This window comes from Sceloporus undulatus, unplaced genomic scaffold, assembly GCF_019175285.1.
Source record: "Sceloporus undulatus isolate JIND9_A2432 ecotype Alabama unplaced genomic scaffold, SceUnd_v1.1 scaffold_12, whole genome shotgun sequence".
Taxonomy (NCBI): domain Eukaryota; kingdom Metazoa; phylum Chordata; class Lepidosauria; order Squamata; family Phrynosomatidae; genus Sceloporus; species Sceloporus undulatus.
The window spans coordinates 4,300,279-4,318,536 of record NW_024802934.1 but is presented as its reverse complement, the minus strand read 5'-3'; the positions used below and the strand labels follow the sequence as shown (position 1 = coordinate 4,318,536).

The window sequence follows — 18,258 nt, the reverse complement described above, 5'->3', positions numbered from 1 at the left end:
AACGTCTTCATGGTTTTTAACAGAGTACATGTGGAAATCCAAAGAAATGTGCATTATCACACGTGCAGCTATACATCTGCTTTGTATGTGTTCAGATGACTGCACATTTTCAACAGAGGGAGAGTGAACAGATGTGAATAGATGCAAATTTGCACAGGAAAGTGAAGGTAATTAACTGTTGATGTGAATGTGCAAAAATCAACAGTAATTTGCATAACACACTTACATGTAAACCAGCCCAGTGATTCCACTTTTAACTGTCATGGCTGTATCCTAAGGAGTCCTGGAGTTTCTAGTTTCATGAGGCATTAGAGCTCTCTGGTTGAGAATTCTAAATATGCCTCTCTAAACAGCAGCTTCCAGTATTCCATAGGATATTGCTGTGGCAGTTAGAGTGGAATCATAGTGCTATAAAATCATGTAGTGTAAAAAGGGCCATAAAACTAAAACAAAGCCCTCCAAACCTGGTGAAATTGCTCCCATGCCTTCCTGAGAGTGCAAGAGCCTTTTCTAGTAACTTTTTTTAAAAGCCAGGCATGGGAGGAGGTACGGCTGTCAGGCCTGTGTGGCCCCCAGAACTAGGGATGTTTCCCATCCCCAATCCAAATAACATATTTACCTGAACAAAATGATGGAGTTAGAAAGTAACATATGAATTAGAGCAGGGGTAGGCAACCTTTTTGAGCCGGGGGCCGAGTTGCTGTCCCTCAGACAACTGGGGGGCCGAAGCCAAAAAATAAATAATTAAATAAGTTTTTTAAAAAAATTAAATATATAAATAAACCAGGACAAATGTAAGACAAAATTTTCAAATGGAAGACACTTTTTTTTTTAAAAAAATGGAGGGCACGTGAAAAAATTTGCTGATTTTTTAAAAAATGTTAATATAAATGCATGTTTCTGAGGCTTCTACAGACAATTGCCCCCCAAAGGCCCCGGCGGCAATCGGTGGCAGGACCGAGCTGGGGCCGGTCCCAAGGCCTCGCTGGGCCGCATCCGGCCCGCGGGCCGCAGGTTGCCTACCCCTGAATTAAAGTGAGAAAGCATACCAAATATTGTGAGACCCATTAACTGCTTTCAGCACATTCCACAATATACCATACCGTTGGCAAACTGTGATCGTTCCTTTCTTCCAGCACTGAGAGGAAATATTTTTCTTTCTGACAAGGCTGCTGACTCCTTTCAGAGTGAGGTTTTTGCTTTGCAGGTGACTGCTTTTGATGGCTCCTGTGTTGTACATGTCCTTTATTTGTTCTATTCTTAATCAAATGTCTGCAGGCTGGAGATGGATCTTTATTAGAAATTTTCCTCTGGTACGCTGTCTTCTTGACATTTTCATTATTATTATTATTATTTTTTGAAAGAGAGAAAAACTGGCATCACTTTTTTAGCTTCAACAGAATTCTTCATTTGGAAAACAAATATAGCTGCCTGATGGCTTGACTTATGAACTAATGTGCAGCATGATTTGCTCAAGGACAAATCTGATGTCCTTAGAAGTAATCCTAAAGTCCATAGCTTGCCAAATTAATTACTTTGCTTTACTTTGTGGCAGTTCATACGTAGTGAGCATTTGTTGGAAGAAATGGGATCACAGACCATATATATGAATATAGGAAGATTACTATGAAAATAGTCAGATTATTGGGTCATCCAGATCAGTATTCTTACATGTGACTGGCAGTTGTTGTATAGGCTTTCAGGCAGGATTCTTTTTCAATCATATCTAGAGAACCTTGATATTCACCTGATGATCTCTTATGCAAGTATTAACCAGGGCCAACCCTACTTCCAAACTCAGACAAGATCAGATGTGTGGTATGGACCCTAGATTCTAGCCTTGGTTTAGGGTTTAGTGACTGACATACTGGTCATGTGTCACCGAAGAATCATAAATTATTGTCAACAACCTGTGTGCTGATGTGTACATCCCATTGTAAATTTCTTTTGTATGTCTTGAAACAGGGGAGCTGGGGGTTCCCTGTGTCTGTTGATACTTTCCTTCTGGTATTTGGGTGTCACCATACTAGTAACATAAGCAATTACACTATGTTACCGAAGAAGAGAAAGACAGAAAATATAATGGCTTAAACCCAAGCATCAATCCCACCTAAATTAGACTCACTGAATCTGTGGAATTTATGTAAGTGTTGGCCTATCTATTTAGTAGATAATTCAATAGACTTACTCTAGTCCAGTGTAGCAAACGGATTTAGAAAAATATTATGTGAATACAAAGCAATAGATCCCATGTTCTAGTTTTTTATGTAACTCACACAGATACAAATGGAAGCACACTGCCACACTGAAACTGTTTTCTAAGAAATCTACTTTCATAAAAAAAAAAAAAAGCTCACCAGCTGTGTGAAATCCCATTCTGTACACTGCACAGGATGAGTCTCCACTTCTGCCAATGGGATCTCCTCCTGCTGCTAAATTATTCTGACTATGGGGGTATCTGCACTATACAATTATGGTAGTTTCATTATGTTTTAAAAGCCATGACTCCACCTTATGGAATTCTGGAATTTGTATTTTCTGGCAGGGCACTTAGAATTCTCTGCTGAAATGTAATGTTATAGTACTAAAGAATGGTAAGGACCTCCTCTCAAGCTGTCACTAATTTCAAAGATACTCATTCCCAAGAAAGTATGTGCCACACTATAATCCAAATTACTCACATATTTTGGACTTTTAACAGCAGCGGTATGTGGCTCTATCAAGTGAAGTTTCTGTAAAAATGAAAAAAAGAAGAGGGAGGAATGGACATTTGTATTCCTTGATAATTTCCCAAACAGAAGCTGTAATGCTATTAGTATGTGCATGTTTGTGCAATCCTGGAACTGCAGGATTTAAATTTCTCAGAAAACAGATAGTTGATAAAATAATTTACCCATAAAACAATATTTTTTCATAGAATCATAGAGTTGGAAGAGACCACAAGGGCCATCCAGTCCAACCCCCTGCCATGCAGGAAATCCAAATCAAAGCATCCCCAACAGATGGCCATCCAGCCTCTGCTTAAAGACCTCCAAGGAAGAGGACTCCACTACATTCCGGGGGAGTTTGTTCCACTGTCGAACAGCCCTTACTGTCAGGAAGTTCTTCCTAATGTTGAGATGGAATCTCTTTTGAGCTCCATTGGAACCATTGGAAAAGTTTGGCCCCTTGGCCCCATGACTGCAATACATTCAGCAAATCCCCCCTATTCCACCTGCACGGTGGAAAAACTTTGAATGTAGCTATGACAACTATGCTTTCCTGTGTGCCCTTCATCCACTAATATAATGACTTTTTATATTTTCTATATACTGTGTTTTTATCCTGTATTAGTTTACCTTTTTCAGAAGAGAATTTTCTGAAAAAACTTTCTGAGCACAAGTACTTCCCTAATTCCCAAGAAAATGCTTATGTAACTTTGGCATGGTACAGACCAGTAGGGAAACTCCTGTTCTTTGTACTGTGTAGCTGCACCGCAGCACCCAAACTGTGCTGTGCAGCTGCGAAGTAAAAAAGAAGCCACCTAGAGCGGCTTCTTTACTGCGGTGTTGTAGTTGCAGCCCTTATGATGTTGCTTCCTGTCGGAGACGTGTGCGCATGCTCAGATGCCCACACATCATCCAAAAGGCCCCCATGTGGGCAGTGCCGCTCAAAAATGGCACCACCTGCATGTAGTAGGGCTCGGAAGTGTGTGGTTGGTGCGCGCTCCCGAGCCCTACTATCGCCGCCAAGACGTTATGTCCTGGCAGTCTGTATTGGGCCATATAAGCCAGAAAAATGAGCGTTCAAATCTCAAAAGTATATGGGGAGAACAAAAAGGGTAAAAAATATGAAACAAAATGCAGTCATTATTGCTGAAACTTTAGAAAATGATGAGAAGTCATCCTACTAAAAAGATAGTTTTCAGTAAAGAGGAAGTTTTGCGAAATTGTGTTTAAGAAAATCCCAGGTTGATTCTCAAAATAGATGGTATTTTTTTTTATAAAAAAAGTATTGCTAACATTTATATATACAAGTCGAAGGCTTTCACGGCTGGCATCCATAGTGTTTTGTGGGTCTTTCAGGCTATAAGGCCGTGTTCTAGAAGTTTATTCCTGATGTTTCGCCAGCAGCTGTGGCTGGCATCTGTTGGTGAAATGTCAGGAATAAACTCTTCTGGAACACAGCCTTATAGCCTGAAAAACCCACAAAAACTATTTATATACAATTTGTATATAAAATGATGCAATTTGTTCACTACCAAATATAGAAATGTAACACAAGTTTGAGCACCATTCACAAGCTACTTAGACATTTACTGATATTCATACAATCCATTGTACGTTGAGGAATCCAGGATGCAGATGCATTCCCAGATCAATCCACTGCAACACTTTTCTTCACATCATTCATAATTACAGTGGAATTCATTACCACATGATGCAATTATGGGCGTCAACTTGGATGGTTTTAAAAGGGAATTGAACAAATTATGCAGGCTATCCCTGGCTATTAGTTAGGATGGCTACATATTAGCTCCAGTACCACAGGCACTGTGTCTCTGCATATTAATTTCTGGAGAAATTTAGGTGGAGGGCACAGTTGCACTCATCTCCTACTGGTCAGCTTTCTGCAGGCCAACATTTGGGCACTTTGTAAACAGAATGTTGGCTTTGGGTCTGATCCAATATGGTTGTTTTGCCCAATACTACACATACTTTTGTTTCCATGTATGTTCAGTATTGAAACTATACTAGAATGCACACACAAATTTGAAGAATTTTGCAGTCCCATCCCACAATTAAGCCACAGTCCAGGGATTCCGAAAGTTTACACCACAAATTTCACCTAAAACTTAGTCATCCACCTTTGGTGTGGAAGTAAATGTATTATCGGGTCTAGGAAGTAGATGATCATAAGACTGGAAGGTTGGCTGTTTGAAGCCTGAGTGCTGCATGATGGGTGAGCTCCTGTCACTAGTCCTAGCTTCTGCAACCTTGAAGTTTGAAAGAATGCAAATGCAAGTACAGTTGCCTCTCCTTTTTTGCGGAGGATCCATTCTGGACCCTTCCATGAAAATGGAGCTTCACTTACATTCAAGCCCCATTGGCTTGAATATAGGCACATGGCTGTTGGCACGCACTCCATTGTTTCCCCCTCCGTTCGTCTCTCGTACATAGGTGAAGGACACGAGTCTCAAGACTGTGAGAATGTATGGAGGACTGTAGATAAATAGGTACTACTTCAATGAGGTACCACTTCAGTAAGAAAGTAACAGCGTTTGGTGAAGTCATGCTGGCCACGTGACCACCAGAGCAGTCCTCAGACAACACTGGCTTAGAAACCATGATGAGCACCACCCCATACAGTTGGTTATGACCTGGAAGAAGACAAGCCCTCCCTTCATCCACCATCTTGAGGGAGAGAGAGGCAGGCTAGCTCCACCAGGCCAGCCTGGAAGCAGAGCCCTACCTCTGGTCCTTCTGCCTTGGTCCAGGCCTCAGAGGGAGAGAAGAATGCTGGACCTGATCCCCTCCCCCCCACCACTCCCTTCTCCTTTTGTGTCGTGTCTTTTTAGATTGTATGTCTGAGGGCAGGGAACCATCTATTATCCCCTCTGTTGTAAACCGCTCGGATTCCCAGTGATTGGGCGGTATATAAATAAATCCTATTATTATTATTATTATTATTATTATTATTATTATTATTATATAGGTCAGCATGTACATAATTATATGGACAAGTGTGTAAAAATATAAGAAAAAAGTTCACCTGAGACTGGAGGTTTTCCAACTTCCTTTTACGTTCCTGAATGGATGCTATGAGTAGCTTTTGTTTTTCATCCAATGACTTTGTCAGGTTGAAAGTTCCCAGAGGGATGGAAGGCAAATGTTCTGGTGCATCACATCTACCAAGTAATATTGATCAGTGGCAGAAAAATAAATTACTCTCTTTTTTAGTCTCTTCCAAGACCGGGTCCTTCTATGTGTGAAGACTATGTGTGTACACTTATGTGTGCTGCCTGAGACTGAGTTAAAAAAAAAACCTAAATGTGTCCATGTGCATGCAGACATTTAAGATGGCCATGCCAAAAGGCTAAGCCCATGACTCCTCTCTGCATGTGTATATCTGTTCCTAGCAGATATTTTCATGACTAGGGTGTATTAGAAACCTCCAACATAATGCCAAAAATCTGCACTACATATTAGCAATTTTAAAACACTGATTGCACCCAAGCAGCACCATCTTGTCCTAATGATCCATGCAAATACCATCCTGTCAGTCACCCTGTTCTGCCAGGAAGGATATGCATGTGCATTCAAACAAGACAACGAACGAGAATATCAGGAGATTTTATTCAGAGGGACAGGGAACATAATGTGCAAAGAAAGGGGGAAGGCAAATATAGAGATGTCAGTTAAGTTTCTGGGAACCCCTTACAGCAACAGACAAGTCACTTGTCCTGCTCCATGGGGTCTTATAATTCAGATGGCAAGGCTCTCTGGGAGTCACTATATGCCATTTTTCAATCATAGGCTGCAATGTAACTTGCTGACTCATGCTTACACAGCTAATGATTGTGCCTTCTACTGAGACATAGCAACAAACTTAATTGAGCTCTCAGTCTCTTACGCATTTATCTCTAGTCCCCTTCTATTCCTTATGGCTTAAACGAGGCACTGAGCATTCTATTATGCATTCCTACCATGGCGAGGATGGGAATGGGATGTATAATATGATGTATGCAGTAGCCCTTGCTACACTTAAAAGCTCTAATCTTGAAGCTATCTTTGCTGGGATCTCTAAGCTTTCCTACTTGGCAATGTTTAAGAGACAGTGTGGTGTAGTGGTTTGAGTGTTTGACTAAGACTCTGGGAGGACAGAGTTTGAATCCACATTCAGTTGTGGAACCTACTGGGTAACCTTGGTCAAAGTCATCTCCTCTCTGTCCAAGAGGAAGGCCATGGCAAACCTCCTCTGAACAAATCTCACCAAGAAAAAAGCATGATAGGTTCACGTTGTTATTAACTGCCCTTGGGTTGATCTTGACTCATGATTCTGTGGATGAGATACTGCCAAGACTCCCTGTCCTCCACTGCTCTGCTCAAGTCCTGCAGACTCATGCCTGTGACTTCCCTGAGTCCAGCCATCTAGTGTGTAGTCTTCCTCTCTTCTACCAATAACCTTCCCAGGATTATTGTCTTTTGTAATGATTCATACTTTTTCATGATGTGTCCAAAGCATAACAATTTCAATTTAGTCATTTAGGATATTTAGTCTTGGGATATTTCAGTCTTGATCTGTTTAAGGACCCATCGTCTATCTTTCTGGCTGTCAACAGTATCCTCAGCACCCTTCTCCAGCACCACATCTCAGATGAGTTAATTTTCTTTTTCTAAGAAAATCTGAGGTTCATCTTAACGTCCCCGTAAGCTGGAAATGACTTCAAAGTTCTCAACAATAACTGCAACATCTACTGCATATGCCATACTATTCTTCACACAATCGAAACTGTCATTCAGTGGGTTTCTATACTCTTCTTCTATGACTAATACAGAGAACTAAAAGTTACCAGTTGCAAGGCCAGATGAGGGTGGAGCCCAGGAAGGCTATATTTTGGACAAAAACAATCATCCCTAAATTCAGTGCTAAAGGTGTGTGGAGGGTGCTCTGACCTATCTCATGACTGGTTTTTGTATTGTGCCTTCAAGTCAGCTTTAATTTATGGCAACTCTATCCTGGTGGTTTCTTGGCAAGATTTAATCAGAAGATGATTACTACTGCCTTCCTGTAAGTCTGAAACAGTGTGACTTGCCCAAGGTCACCAAATGAGTTTCCATGGCTGAACACTGGAGTCCTGGAATTTTGACTTTTAAAGTAATTACTCTGTCCCTACTTACAGAAGAGAACAAAGTAGCCCCTAGGCATATTGCATTTTGCATGAACATCATTGACAATGATTTGTGGTTGTTGCTGGTTAAGAGTGGTACCCTTCTGTGGAATAATTTGGTATCACATAACTATGAAAGGAAAAACTTCAAATGCTTCTGTCTTCAGAACTAGGAATGACGAACATTTGCAATGTAAGATGTAAATAGGTGTTCAATTCTGTACATGACTCTACAGGTTATCCTCCTTTTCTATTAAACACACTCAAGCTGTTACATCCCCAACATTGTATTTCAATCTGTAAATGTGCAAATGCAGGGAAGTCTCTTTGGGGGAATGTGACTACTGCTGGATACTGTTCAAATTGGCTTAACATTTCTTCCATTATATGCACCGATGTCCTGCTTGTAGATGTGGCTGGACATTGTGGGAACCAGTCAGTGGATTAAATGGGCCTTTGGTCTGATCCAGCAGTGATTTTATGTGTTTTTAATTGTTAATAAAACACATGCTAAAATTATTAAAAACCATAAAAAGTTATTATGATCACAACATACTTGCTAACTATACCTCTTCTTTTAAAATCATATTCTACTATGTATCTAAAAGCCAATGTAGGCAGTGTGTGATCTTCCAGATGCTAGTAGGCTGCAATTCTCATTACAGCTTAGGATGCCAACTGGGGCTTAATACAGCAATACCTGGAGTGACACAATTTGCCCACACTAATCTAAAATAACTGTGACAGATGAAGGACCTCTCCTGGATGCCAAAGGCTGATTTTGTTGAAACATCAAAGCTTACTTCTTCTCAAGAGGGTTTGGACTGTCTGAACATTTCCAGATGCCATGATGTCCTCCATGATTTACATCAGTGTCAAGGGACAAGAGTCTCCATTTCAGGCAAATATCTAATGAAATTAATAGAGTTAAATCAAAATTAATTATTACAAATCGTAATGACACAATTAATTTTATATGGCACTGTGACTGATTGCCTGCATCATTTATTTTTAATTATCACTGCCTTGACAGCATCAATAGATAACTGGACAGAGTCACTTTAGCAAAGTATGTTCTCTTTAAAAGGAATACCACTCAGATTTCTTGTCCACGTTTCAGCTGGTATGATGTTCAATGGGGAAAAATATATTAAGAAAGTGTTAAGTCTACATTTGATTATAGGAAAACTGAACAAGGGCTTGGCCACTTTCATTTGAGAAAGGCCTTGAGTATTTCCAGAATTTCATTCTAGCTTTCATGATCAAACTCTGTATTTGTACATTTCTTCTCCAACAGTCCACACACATGATAACTTCATGCAGAGGCATCAAAAACAATTGTTTTAAAGATGTCTTCTATCTTGAGCTATAGAAAGAAACATTCAACAACTTGACAGTGATCCACATTATCCCACACTGAGGTCTACAAGGCACTTAAGATATCCACTGACAGCTTTTATTAAAAAAAACATGAAGAAGATTTGATACATTTGCTGGTCCACAATCTGCTTTTAAGAGTAATAAAAGGAGAAACAAAGACATTATTTACAAGAAGATTATTTCAAAGAAGAAAGAAGTAAGAAACACAGAAAGACAAAGCATTCACGAGGAGGAAAGCCCAAGTTAACACATTTGATGCTAAAGAAAACAGAGTCCTCGTTTCATCCTGCTGAATCCTACTTTCCCTCCCTTCTCTTTTTAAATCTGTAGGAACTCACCACACTGAACAATGTCCGGAATCTCCACTGCCCGTCTTCTTTTGTACTGAATTGTGTCAGAAGGTCTTTCACACCACTTGTCACTCAGATATCCAAAGTCATTCCAGAACAAGGCTTCTCCTTTTTGACCTTAGAAGGACAATTGCAAACTCATATTAGAAACATAGAAAGTTGTCATATACAGTCTACCCTCCTAATGCAGGGATCTGAGATCCACACCCTTGAATATGCGCGGAAGGGCTACCTCCGCTCTTTGCAATGGTGCGTGTGCCCTTGCCACATGCACAGGGACACACTCCTTTCAAGTCTGTGGGGCTTGAATAAGCGTGAGCCTCTGTTTTCGCATGGGGGGGGGGTCTGTAATGGATTCCCCGTGAAATAGGAGGGCGAATTTTATGGAATTTGACCTGTCCTATCTAGCTCTGCACTGTCAACTCTGTTTGGCAGAGTTGACAGTCAGATGTCAGGGAATAATCTTCTCCAGCCCGAACTGGAGACCTTGGTCTCTGATATTTTCTTGGTAGCCTTCTAGTTGGGTACTAAACATGGCCAATCCTACTTAGCTTACACTTTAACTTGTTTCTCTGTTGCTCTTTTTCGTTTTAGGATAAAATACACTAGAAGTATGCCAGTTTCAGGTTTGACTGTCAAAATATAGGCGGGGTACAGACCGCCACTTTGCGACGGTCTGCCGCCGCCGCCAGTAGGTCCGCGGGGGAGCCGGAGCCTTCAGACGGCCCGACTCCCGCGCGGACCGAAAAAAGAAGCTCCAAAATGGAGCTTCTTTTAGCGTCGCGTTTGCAACGTAGCGAGGTGCCAGGGGCGCGCTCGCTACGTCACAAGCGGCGCGACACGTCTGGACGCTGTGCGTCCAGTACGTAAAGATGGCAGCGCCCGTGTAGAAGGGGCGCCGCCATCTTGTACGGACGGAGTCCGTACTAGGCCCAGGGGCGTCTAAAAGAGACGCCCCTTTTTTAAAATGGGACGTCCGGAGGACGTCCCAAAGGGCAGTGTAGAAAGCCCCATAGTTTTAAAAAGCTGCAGTTCTTAAGCCAACAACAAACCATGGACTCAGACTGTGATCTATGGCTGGTTAATAAGCCATGATTGGTTAACAGACTGGCTGCCAGGTTTTAATAAATCACACCATGACTTGCTGTGAAGTCTGAATATGGTTTTTGTGATCTACGAGAGCCATATACAGTACCATCTCTGAGTAGCAAACATCCAGTGCTTTAGAAGTCTCCCCCCCCCCCCCAGTGGATATCTTGCTATGGTCACCCAACTATTCACATGCCATTTCTTACAAGGACACATTATAATACACTCTGGCTTTCACTGGAAGAGAGACTGCTGTATGTTCACTTTCAAAACTGAGAATACAAAAACCACCAAACCTTTGGGAGGGCACAAACTCAAAACACTTCACTACCTTGCTTAAAGTATTAAGTATTAGTAATTAGCATATTGTGAATGTCCCGATTAAAAGCTATTTTTTAAAAAAATGTGCATTAGTACAATAGCATTCAAATTCTAAAATGCAGCATACAATTTACATTTGCATATGCACACAAATGCAATTTGACAAAAAGAATGCATAAACATGTTTGCCTGTTCCACTCTTTCCTCTAGGCAAATAATAGCTGCTTGTCAAATTTTATGAACAAGAAGTAACTTGATATCCCCCCCCCCTTTATTCTCCTCTTGTTCACATGGCGCAATGTTTGCTTCTCCAGTTTGGAGATGCTAATTTAGGTTACCATTCATAGTGCTCCAACCAAGCTGGTCTTTACAATATTTTGGTCCCTCTACCAATATGTAAAAATTACTACCACCACTGCAATCTCAGATCCAGATCCCTGTAGTTAGTCACAATTAGAGTACAACTACTGAAGCAGTCGAATTTATACAATTTCTTTTTTTTTTAAACCAAAGATTCAGTGTCCTTTTCTGAATTAATGTCTACTCCAGACTTTGCCAACTCATTGACTTCCAGATGTGAGGAACTACAGCTCCGTATCATCAATAACCATATTGGTTGGAGGGAAAGGGTTGGGAGATAATAATAAATAATATAATAATAATAATTTTAGTTATAGACGCTCATTCCCCAATGATCATGCGGTTACATTAAAAAATTGCAATACAATACAAAATACAATGTGACAGTTAAAGTAGGGAGAAGTCTCGTCCTTCAGGCAGTCCCTGATGTTGTTGGACTGCCTGATCGCTCCCTCTGAGGCTGAGTGACAGTTAAGGAGGGAGGGGCCTCTTCCTCAGGCAGTCCCTGATGTTGCTGGGTCTGCCTGATCGCTCCCTCTGAGGCCAAGATGACAGTTAAGGAGGGAGGGGCCTCTTCCTTCAGGCAGTCCTTATGTGCTGGGTCTGCTGATCGCTCCCCTGAGGCCAAGATGACAGTTAAAGGAGGGAGGGGCCCTTCCTTCAGGCAGCCCCTGATGTTGCTGGGTCTGCCTGATTGCGCTTTGAGGCCAAGATGACAGTTAAGGAGGGAGGGGCCTCTTCCTTCAGTCAGTCCTTATGTTGCTGGGTCTGCCTGATCGCTCCTCTGAGGCCAAGATGACAGTTAAGGAGGGAGGGGCTTCTTCCTTCAGGCAGTCCTTGATGTTGCTGGGTCTGCCTGACGCTCCCTCTGAGGCCAAGATGACAGTTAAGGAGGCAGGGGCCTCTTCCTTCAGGCAGTCCTGATGGTTGCTGGGTCTGCCTGATTGCTCCCTCTGGGCCAAGATGACAGTTAAGGAGGGAGGGGCCTCTTCCTTCAGGTAGTCCCTGATGTTGCGGGGTCTGCCTGATCACTCCCTCTGAGGCCAAGATGACAGTTAAAGGAGGGAGGGCCTCTTCCTTCAGGCAGTCCCTGATGTTGCTGGGTCTGCCTGATCGCTCCTCCTGAGGCCAAGATGACAGTTAAGGAGGGAGGGGCCTCTTCCTTCAGGCAGTCTCTGATGTTGCTGGGTCTGCCTGATCGCTCCCTCTGAGGCCAAGATGACAGTTAAGGAGGAGGGGCTCTTCCTTCAGGCAGTCCCGATGTGCTGGGTCTGCCTGATCGCTTCCTCTGAGGCCAAGATGACAGTTAAGGAGGGAGGGGCCTCTTCCTTCAGGCAGTCCCGATGTTGCTGGGTGTCTGCCTGATCGCTCCTCTGAGGCCAAGATGACAGTTAAGGAGGGAGGGGCCTCTTCCTTCAGGCAGTCTCTGAGTGTTGCTGGGTCTGCCTGATCGCTCCCTCTGAGGCCAAGATGACAGTTAAGGAGGGAGGGGCTCTTTCCTTCAGGCAGTCCCTGATGTTGCTGGGTCTGCCTGATCGCTTCCTCTGAGGCCAAGATGACAGTTAAGGAGGGAGGGGCCTCTTCCTTCAGGCAGGTCCCGATGTTGCTGGTCTGCCTGATCGCTCCTCTGAGGCCAAGATGACAATTAAGGAGGGAGGGCCTCTTCCTTCAGGCAGTCCCTGATGTTGCTGGGTCTGCCTGATCGCTCCCTCTGAGGCCAAGATGACAGTTAAGGAGGGAGGGGCTCTTCCTTCAAGCAGTCCCTGATGTTGCTGGATCTGCCTGATCGCTCCGAGGGCAAGATGTAATCCAAAACATCAAAAGCACATAGGAAGATTAAGAAAAAAAATCCTATACCACTTTCTATATCAGGAGTTGGCCCAGGGCTGCATGTGACTCCCAAATCTCTTTGTGTGACCCTCACGCCCTCCAGACTTTCTGGATTTTTCTGGTAAAAAGATGAACAGGCTCTCTGGAAAACCTCCATAGGCCTGGTCTCTACATACATGCAGCTACTCTAGTACATGAGGTCCTACATACACAACCATGCCTGAACACAGTCATGTCAGAAGTAGAGCATGAAAGAGTTACTTTTTTTTGATTGCACCTCCTAAACTCTCCCACCCACTACAGAGAGTTTCTGTCCATAAAAATATTTTTCCCTAGCTCAATAGGCCCAAGCTAGCCGAGGTTGGAACGCTAAGTATTCAACCCCATTCTGACTTCAAATGCTGCACAGGTAAGGATTTTTGTCTGGATTGGGGGGGGGGGGGTATTGGTGTGGAAAGTTTTTTTCATTAATAGAGCTCCTTATGAAACACCAGTTGTTTACAAGAAACAAATCCATTATTTCCAGTATGCTAAAGATTCTTCCCAAGAAAGGAGAATAATAAAGTCTAATAAAAAGTAGAAGATCCATTCATTACAGACTAGCATCTATGTTTTCAAAGAGACTCTTAAACAACATACTTCAAAAGTGTCAGAAGTGATAAGCCATGTGCTCTCTTATTTTGTGGCTTTCCCATTGACTGGGAAAGAGCTTCTGATGCAGCTATTTGTGTCTCAGTAGAAGCCCTGATCAAAATTGGAACTCTGGTTTAACAGCTTTGAATAGGGGTAGCCATGTGAGCCTGCAGGAGCAAAACCAACAAAGACTCTGGTGACAGATTACTCAAGACTAACAAGTTTTATTTGGCAAGGCTTTTGTGGAATCCAGCCCAGTACTCCAGATACCATGTGCCACAAGACTGTCAGAGAACACTTCCTTGCTTCTATGTTAGCAAGGCTCCTAGATGTACAGAGGGATCCAATCTTAGTCAAAGAAATTCCCATTCTAGACCTTCCTATCCAATGTGGGTAAAATCAGGGATTGAAAGGATAGGGCTGCTGTAAGATAGGATTTTGGAGGTGAAACAGTGTGCATTCCTACATGGATTTAAGGAACCTGTTAAGATAGAATGTCTGGACAAGGTGACAAGCCTGTTAGTTGTTTGAACCAGCTCCTAGAAAAACTTACTGATTCCTATATCTTTCCAATACTGAACAAGGCAGTTTCCCATGGCTTTCAGCAAGTGGTTGTATTCCTTAACATTTGCAAAGGCTTGCTTGTTGTGCGTTGGTTCCATGACTTCTAAGGGCACATCCACAATCCCCACAGCTCCAGCTCCGAAACTGCAGTAAGGAAAACATTTAGAGATATAAATATCTTATTCCATTCCCAGATGCCAGAACAAGCAATTTCAAAAGTCTTTTTTCCTACCCTGGAGCTATGTTTACAACGGGTTTTGCACTTTAGAACCCTTTGTAAAACACTTGTTTGTTTAAAAAAACTTCTTTTTTTGTTTGACTGTCAAAATATAGTTTAAGAGAGCTATATAGTTTAAGACAGTGTTGTAAAATGCAAAAATATGTACAGAAACAAAGTGCATTGGGTTTTGTGCAAAAAGGACAGGTCGCTTACTCGTGACTATAGTTCTGCGAATGGTAATCTGCAAATTCACATAAACAGGTTATTTTGTGTTTGTGTAGTTAGCTCAGGAATTTTCTGGAATCACTAGGAAAGACTTTTTGGCGGTAGTTTCGTCCACCCCCTATATAAAGCCCCAGTATTCCCAGCCTTTCTCAATTCCATAAGGATGCCGTGTAGCGGTATCACAAGGAATAAAGTGATTAGGACACAACTGAGGGGAGGATGAGTGGGATTCATGTGAATTCGCAGATGACTACTAGAAGAACTACAGTTATAGGTAAGCAACCTGTCCTTCTTTGTGGTCTCTGTGAATTACACAAATGGGTTAGACTGAGAAGCTTTGGTCAGTGGAGGAGGGATTGTTATGAAACCCAGTGCAATCTGAAATAAGTATTTTCTTATTAACAATACAACTTAGCTGAGCTACAAATGATTGCTATGGCGGTATCCAGACCGGCGCAAAGCGCTGGCCTGGATACATACTAGGGTTGCCTTGGGGCGTCCTTTCCAGATGCCCTGCAACCCTAGCACATAACCGCGGTGTTGTAATGGCGGCGCCCTGTCTACATGGGCGCCGCCATTACGACATCACGGTTGCACCGTAGCCAAACGGCGTGTCATGGACGTGATGCCCTGGCGCCGCAGCAGGACACTTGTGGTGTTTTGGAGCTCCTTAATAATAAATAAATAATAAAATCTTTATTTATAGCCCGCCTTTCCATAGATGAAGGCGGGTTACAATCACAGAATGCATTACAACAGCAATAAAATACGTTAAAAACTACAATCTACAACATCCAAGCTAGCACAAAAATACAACAGCAGTACCACAACAGTGAAGGGAGAGCAGAAGTTACAATTGGGGACACTAGGGAAAAGCTTGCTGGAACAAGAAGGTTTTTAACCCCTTCTTAAATAGGTTGAGGGAGGTGGCCGAGCGGAACTCGCTGGGAAGCGAGTTCCAGAGCTGTGGGGCCGAGGTGGAAAAGGCCCTCTGTGATGTTGCTGAATATTTAGCATCTGGAACACACAATAATTGCTTTCCAGCCGACCTGAGTGTGCGGGGCGGATTATATGGAGAGAGGCGGTCCTCCAAGTACCCTGGGCCCAAGCCATTTAGGGCTTTATAGGTGATAACCAACACCTTGTATTGTGCTCGGAAGCGAATGGGCAGCCAATGTAGATCTTTAAGGACAGGTGTTATATGACTGGCCCTGGAGGATCCAGTGACCAGTCTTGCTGCCATGTTCTGAACCAATTGTAGCTTCTGAGTTTGGTACAAGGGTTGCCCCATGTAGAGCGCATTACAGAAGTCCAGTCAAGAGGTTACCAGAGCATGTACCACCGTTTCAAGGTCCCCCCGGCCCAGGTAAGGCGTATCAGCCAAAGCTGATAGCAGGTGCTCCTGACCGTCGCATCCACCTGAGATGTAAGGTGGAGCGACGAATCCAGGAGCACCCCCAGACTGCGGACGGAGTCCTTCAAGGGGAGTGTGACCCCATTCAGGACAGGTGGACAAACTTCCATCCCTGGGCCCGTGGAACCTATCATGAGCACTTCCGTTTTCTCTGGATTCAAACTGAGTCTGTTTTCCCTTATCCAGCCCATTACCGAGTCCAGACAGGCGTCTAGAGGAGAGATGCCATCCCTGGTCATTGCATCAGTCGGAGACACAGAGAAACATATTTGAGTGTCATTGGCGTACTGATAACACCGCGCCCTGTGTCTCCGGATGATCTCTCCCAGTGGTTTCCTTTGAGGGATGCCAGATGTAAGTGTCCTCTTATCGGAGCACACGTCCCCCAGCTGCACCATCTGGAATCTGCCCGAGAGGTAGGAACGGAACCACTGGAGCGCAGTGCCCCCGATTCCCAACTCTCCCAGGCGTTCCAGAAGGATACCACAGTCAATGGTATCGAAAGCCACTGAGATGTTTAAGAGCACTAACAGGGACATGCTATCCCTGTCCATGCCCAGACGGAGATCATCGACAAGGGCGACCATGGCAGTCTCAACTCCATAGCCCGCCTGGAACCCGGTTTGAAATGGGTCCAGAAAATTAGTTTCATCCAAGACCAATTGAAGCTGGATTGCACGTATCGCTGGTGCGGCCTTTAAACGACCACACCAGTGATAGAAAGGGGCTGAGTAGCCCCTTTCTCCCTTTCCCCGCCACTGTCAGGGTGTCTTTGGAGCATGGAACCCCAAGGACACCCCTTTCCAGGCCGTGGGGAAGCGGCATTTTGCCGCTTCCCCGAGGCCAGGAAAAGCGGCGAATCGGTGCCTCCAGGGCAGATAGTAGCAATCAGTTTCATCATTGTATACCAGTTCCAGGTACTGATGGAACAATGGGTCATTATGGAAGTGGTCGTCAGTTTTGTGGCCACAAGGACCGTCATGCTGGTAGCCAACATAGCCCATGGTGGCACCTGCTCGTTGGGGCTCTGGAGAGGTAGACGGACGGTTCCGAGATCCTCGGGCTCAAGCTGTGACCTCTGGATTCAGAGTAAGGATCAAGGGATCTGTGTCACAGATTTCCTTCTTGGATTCCAAGCCCAGATCCATCTGTACATTATGGAGAGATTAAGCGGGAGATTGTTCCCGTGATTTGGTAGCTACTGGGTTGAAAGGATCTGGACCAACCACGGCACGGGGCTGTGCTGGGTTGGAGCCTAATTCTGGTGGGGTGCTTTTTTGTTTTTCTTGGTCAATCAACTTTTCCCAAATGTTGTGGTGAAGAGGAGTGCCACTTCTTAGAAGATGAGTGCTCCAAAAATTTCTCCTTTTTTTGAAAGAGAATCATCTTCTGCATGGTGTTTGCACTTTGAGGAGTGCTGAGTTGTAGCCTCATGGTTGGAGCCCCGATCCCGATCAGGCTTTTGTGATTTTTTGGAGGACTTTTCCTTAGTGGATTTGTCCTTAGCCTTTGAGGAGTCATCTCTTGATTTTTGGGATGTAGTCTCTCCTAATTTAGGTTTTTGGGGGTGATCCTTAGAAGTGGCGGCTTCCCTGGATTTGGGCAGATTAACCTGCTGAAGGGCCTGCAGATATAAAGCCGCCTTAAGGCGGGTGTCCCAATTCTTGCAGGCCTGCAGTGTGAGGGACTTGCACAAGGCACAGGAGGAAACATTATGGCCATCACTAAGGCAGAGGAGACAAGAGTCATGAGGATCTTGGCCTGGGACCCCCCCCCCCATTTAACGCACCGCTTGAAAGAGGCCGAGATGGACACCATTTTCAACCGACCAAGAGACTTGTTTGAGTAAATTTTAGTCCGGTAAGAAAAGCTGTAGGTCGTAAACAATCCAAAGGTCAACTGATCAATAAATAATCTCCAATACACAATCCAAAGGGGTAGCCAAATGATTTATAGTCAAGTTTAGGTTTTTAGTTTTGTAATCGCGAATTTAATCAAACAA

At 43.6% G+C, this 18,258-nt stretch overlaps 1 protein-coding gene across 1 annotated transcript in view; it reads right to left on the bottom strand.

Moving 5' to 3' along the window:
• The window catches only part of LOC121917213 (MORC family CW-type zinc finger protein 1-like), an 81,854-nt gene that overhangs the window by 23,022 nt on the left and 40,574 nt on the right, over positions 1 to 18,258 (bottom strand). The window contains exons 13-18 of the mRNA XM_042442970.1: positions 14,387 to 14,541; positions 9,589 to 9,717; positions 8,674 to 8,779; positions 5,752 to 5,887; positions 2,682 to 2,732; positions 1,104 to 1,325 (exon numbers count right to left, since the gene is read on the bottom strand). Coding sequence (XP_042298904.1) covers positions 1,104 to 1,325; positions 2,682 to 2,732; positions 5,752 to 5,887; positions 8,674 to 8,779; positions 9,589 to 9,717; positions 14,387 to 14,541 — 799 coding nt within the window. The remainder of the gene's footprint in view (positions 1 to 1,103; positions 1,326 to 2,681; positions 2,733 to 5,751; positions 5,888 to 8,673; positions 8,780 to 9,588; positions 9,718 to 14,386; positions 14,542 to 18,258) is intronic.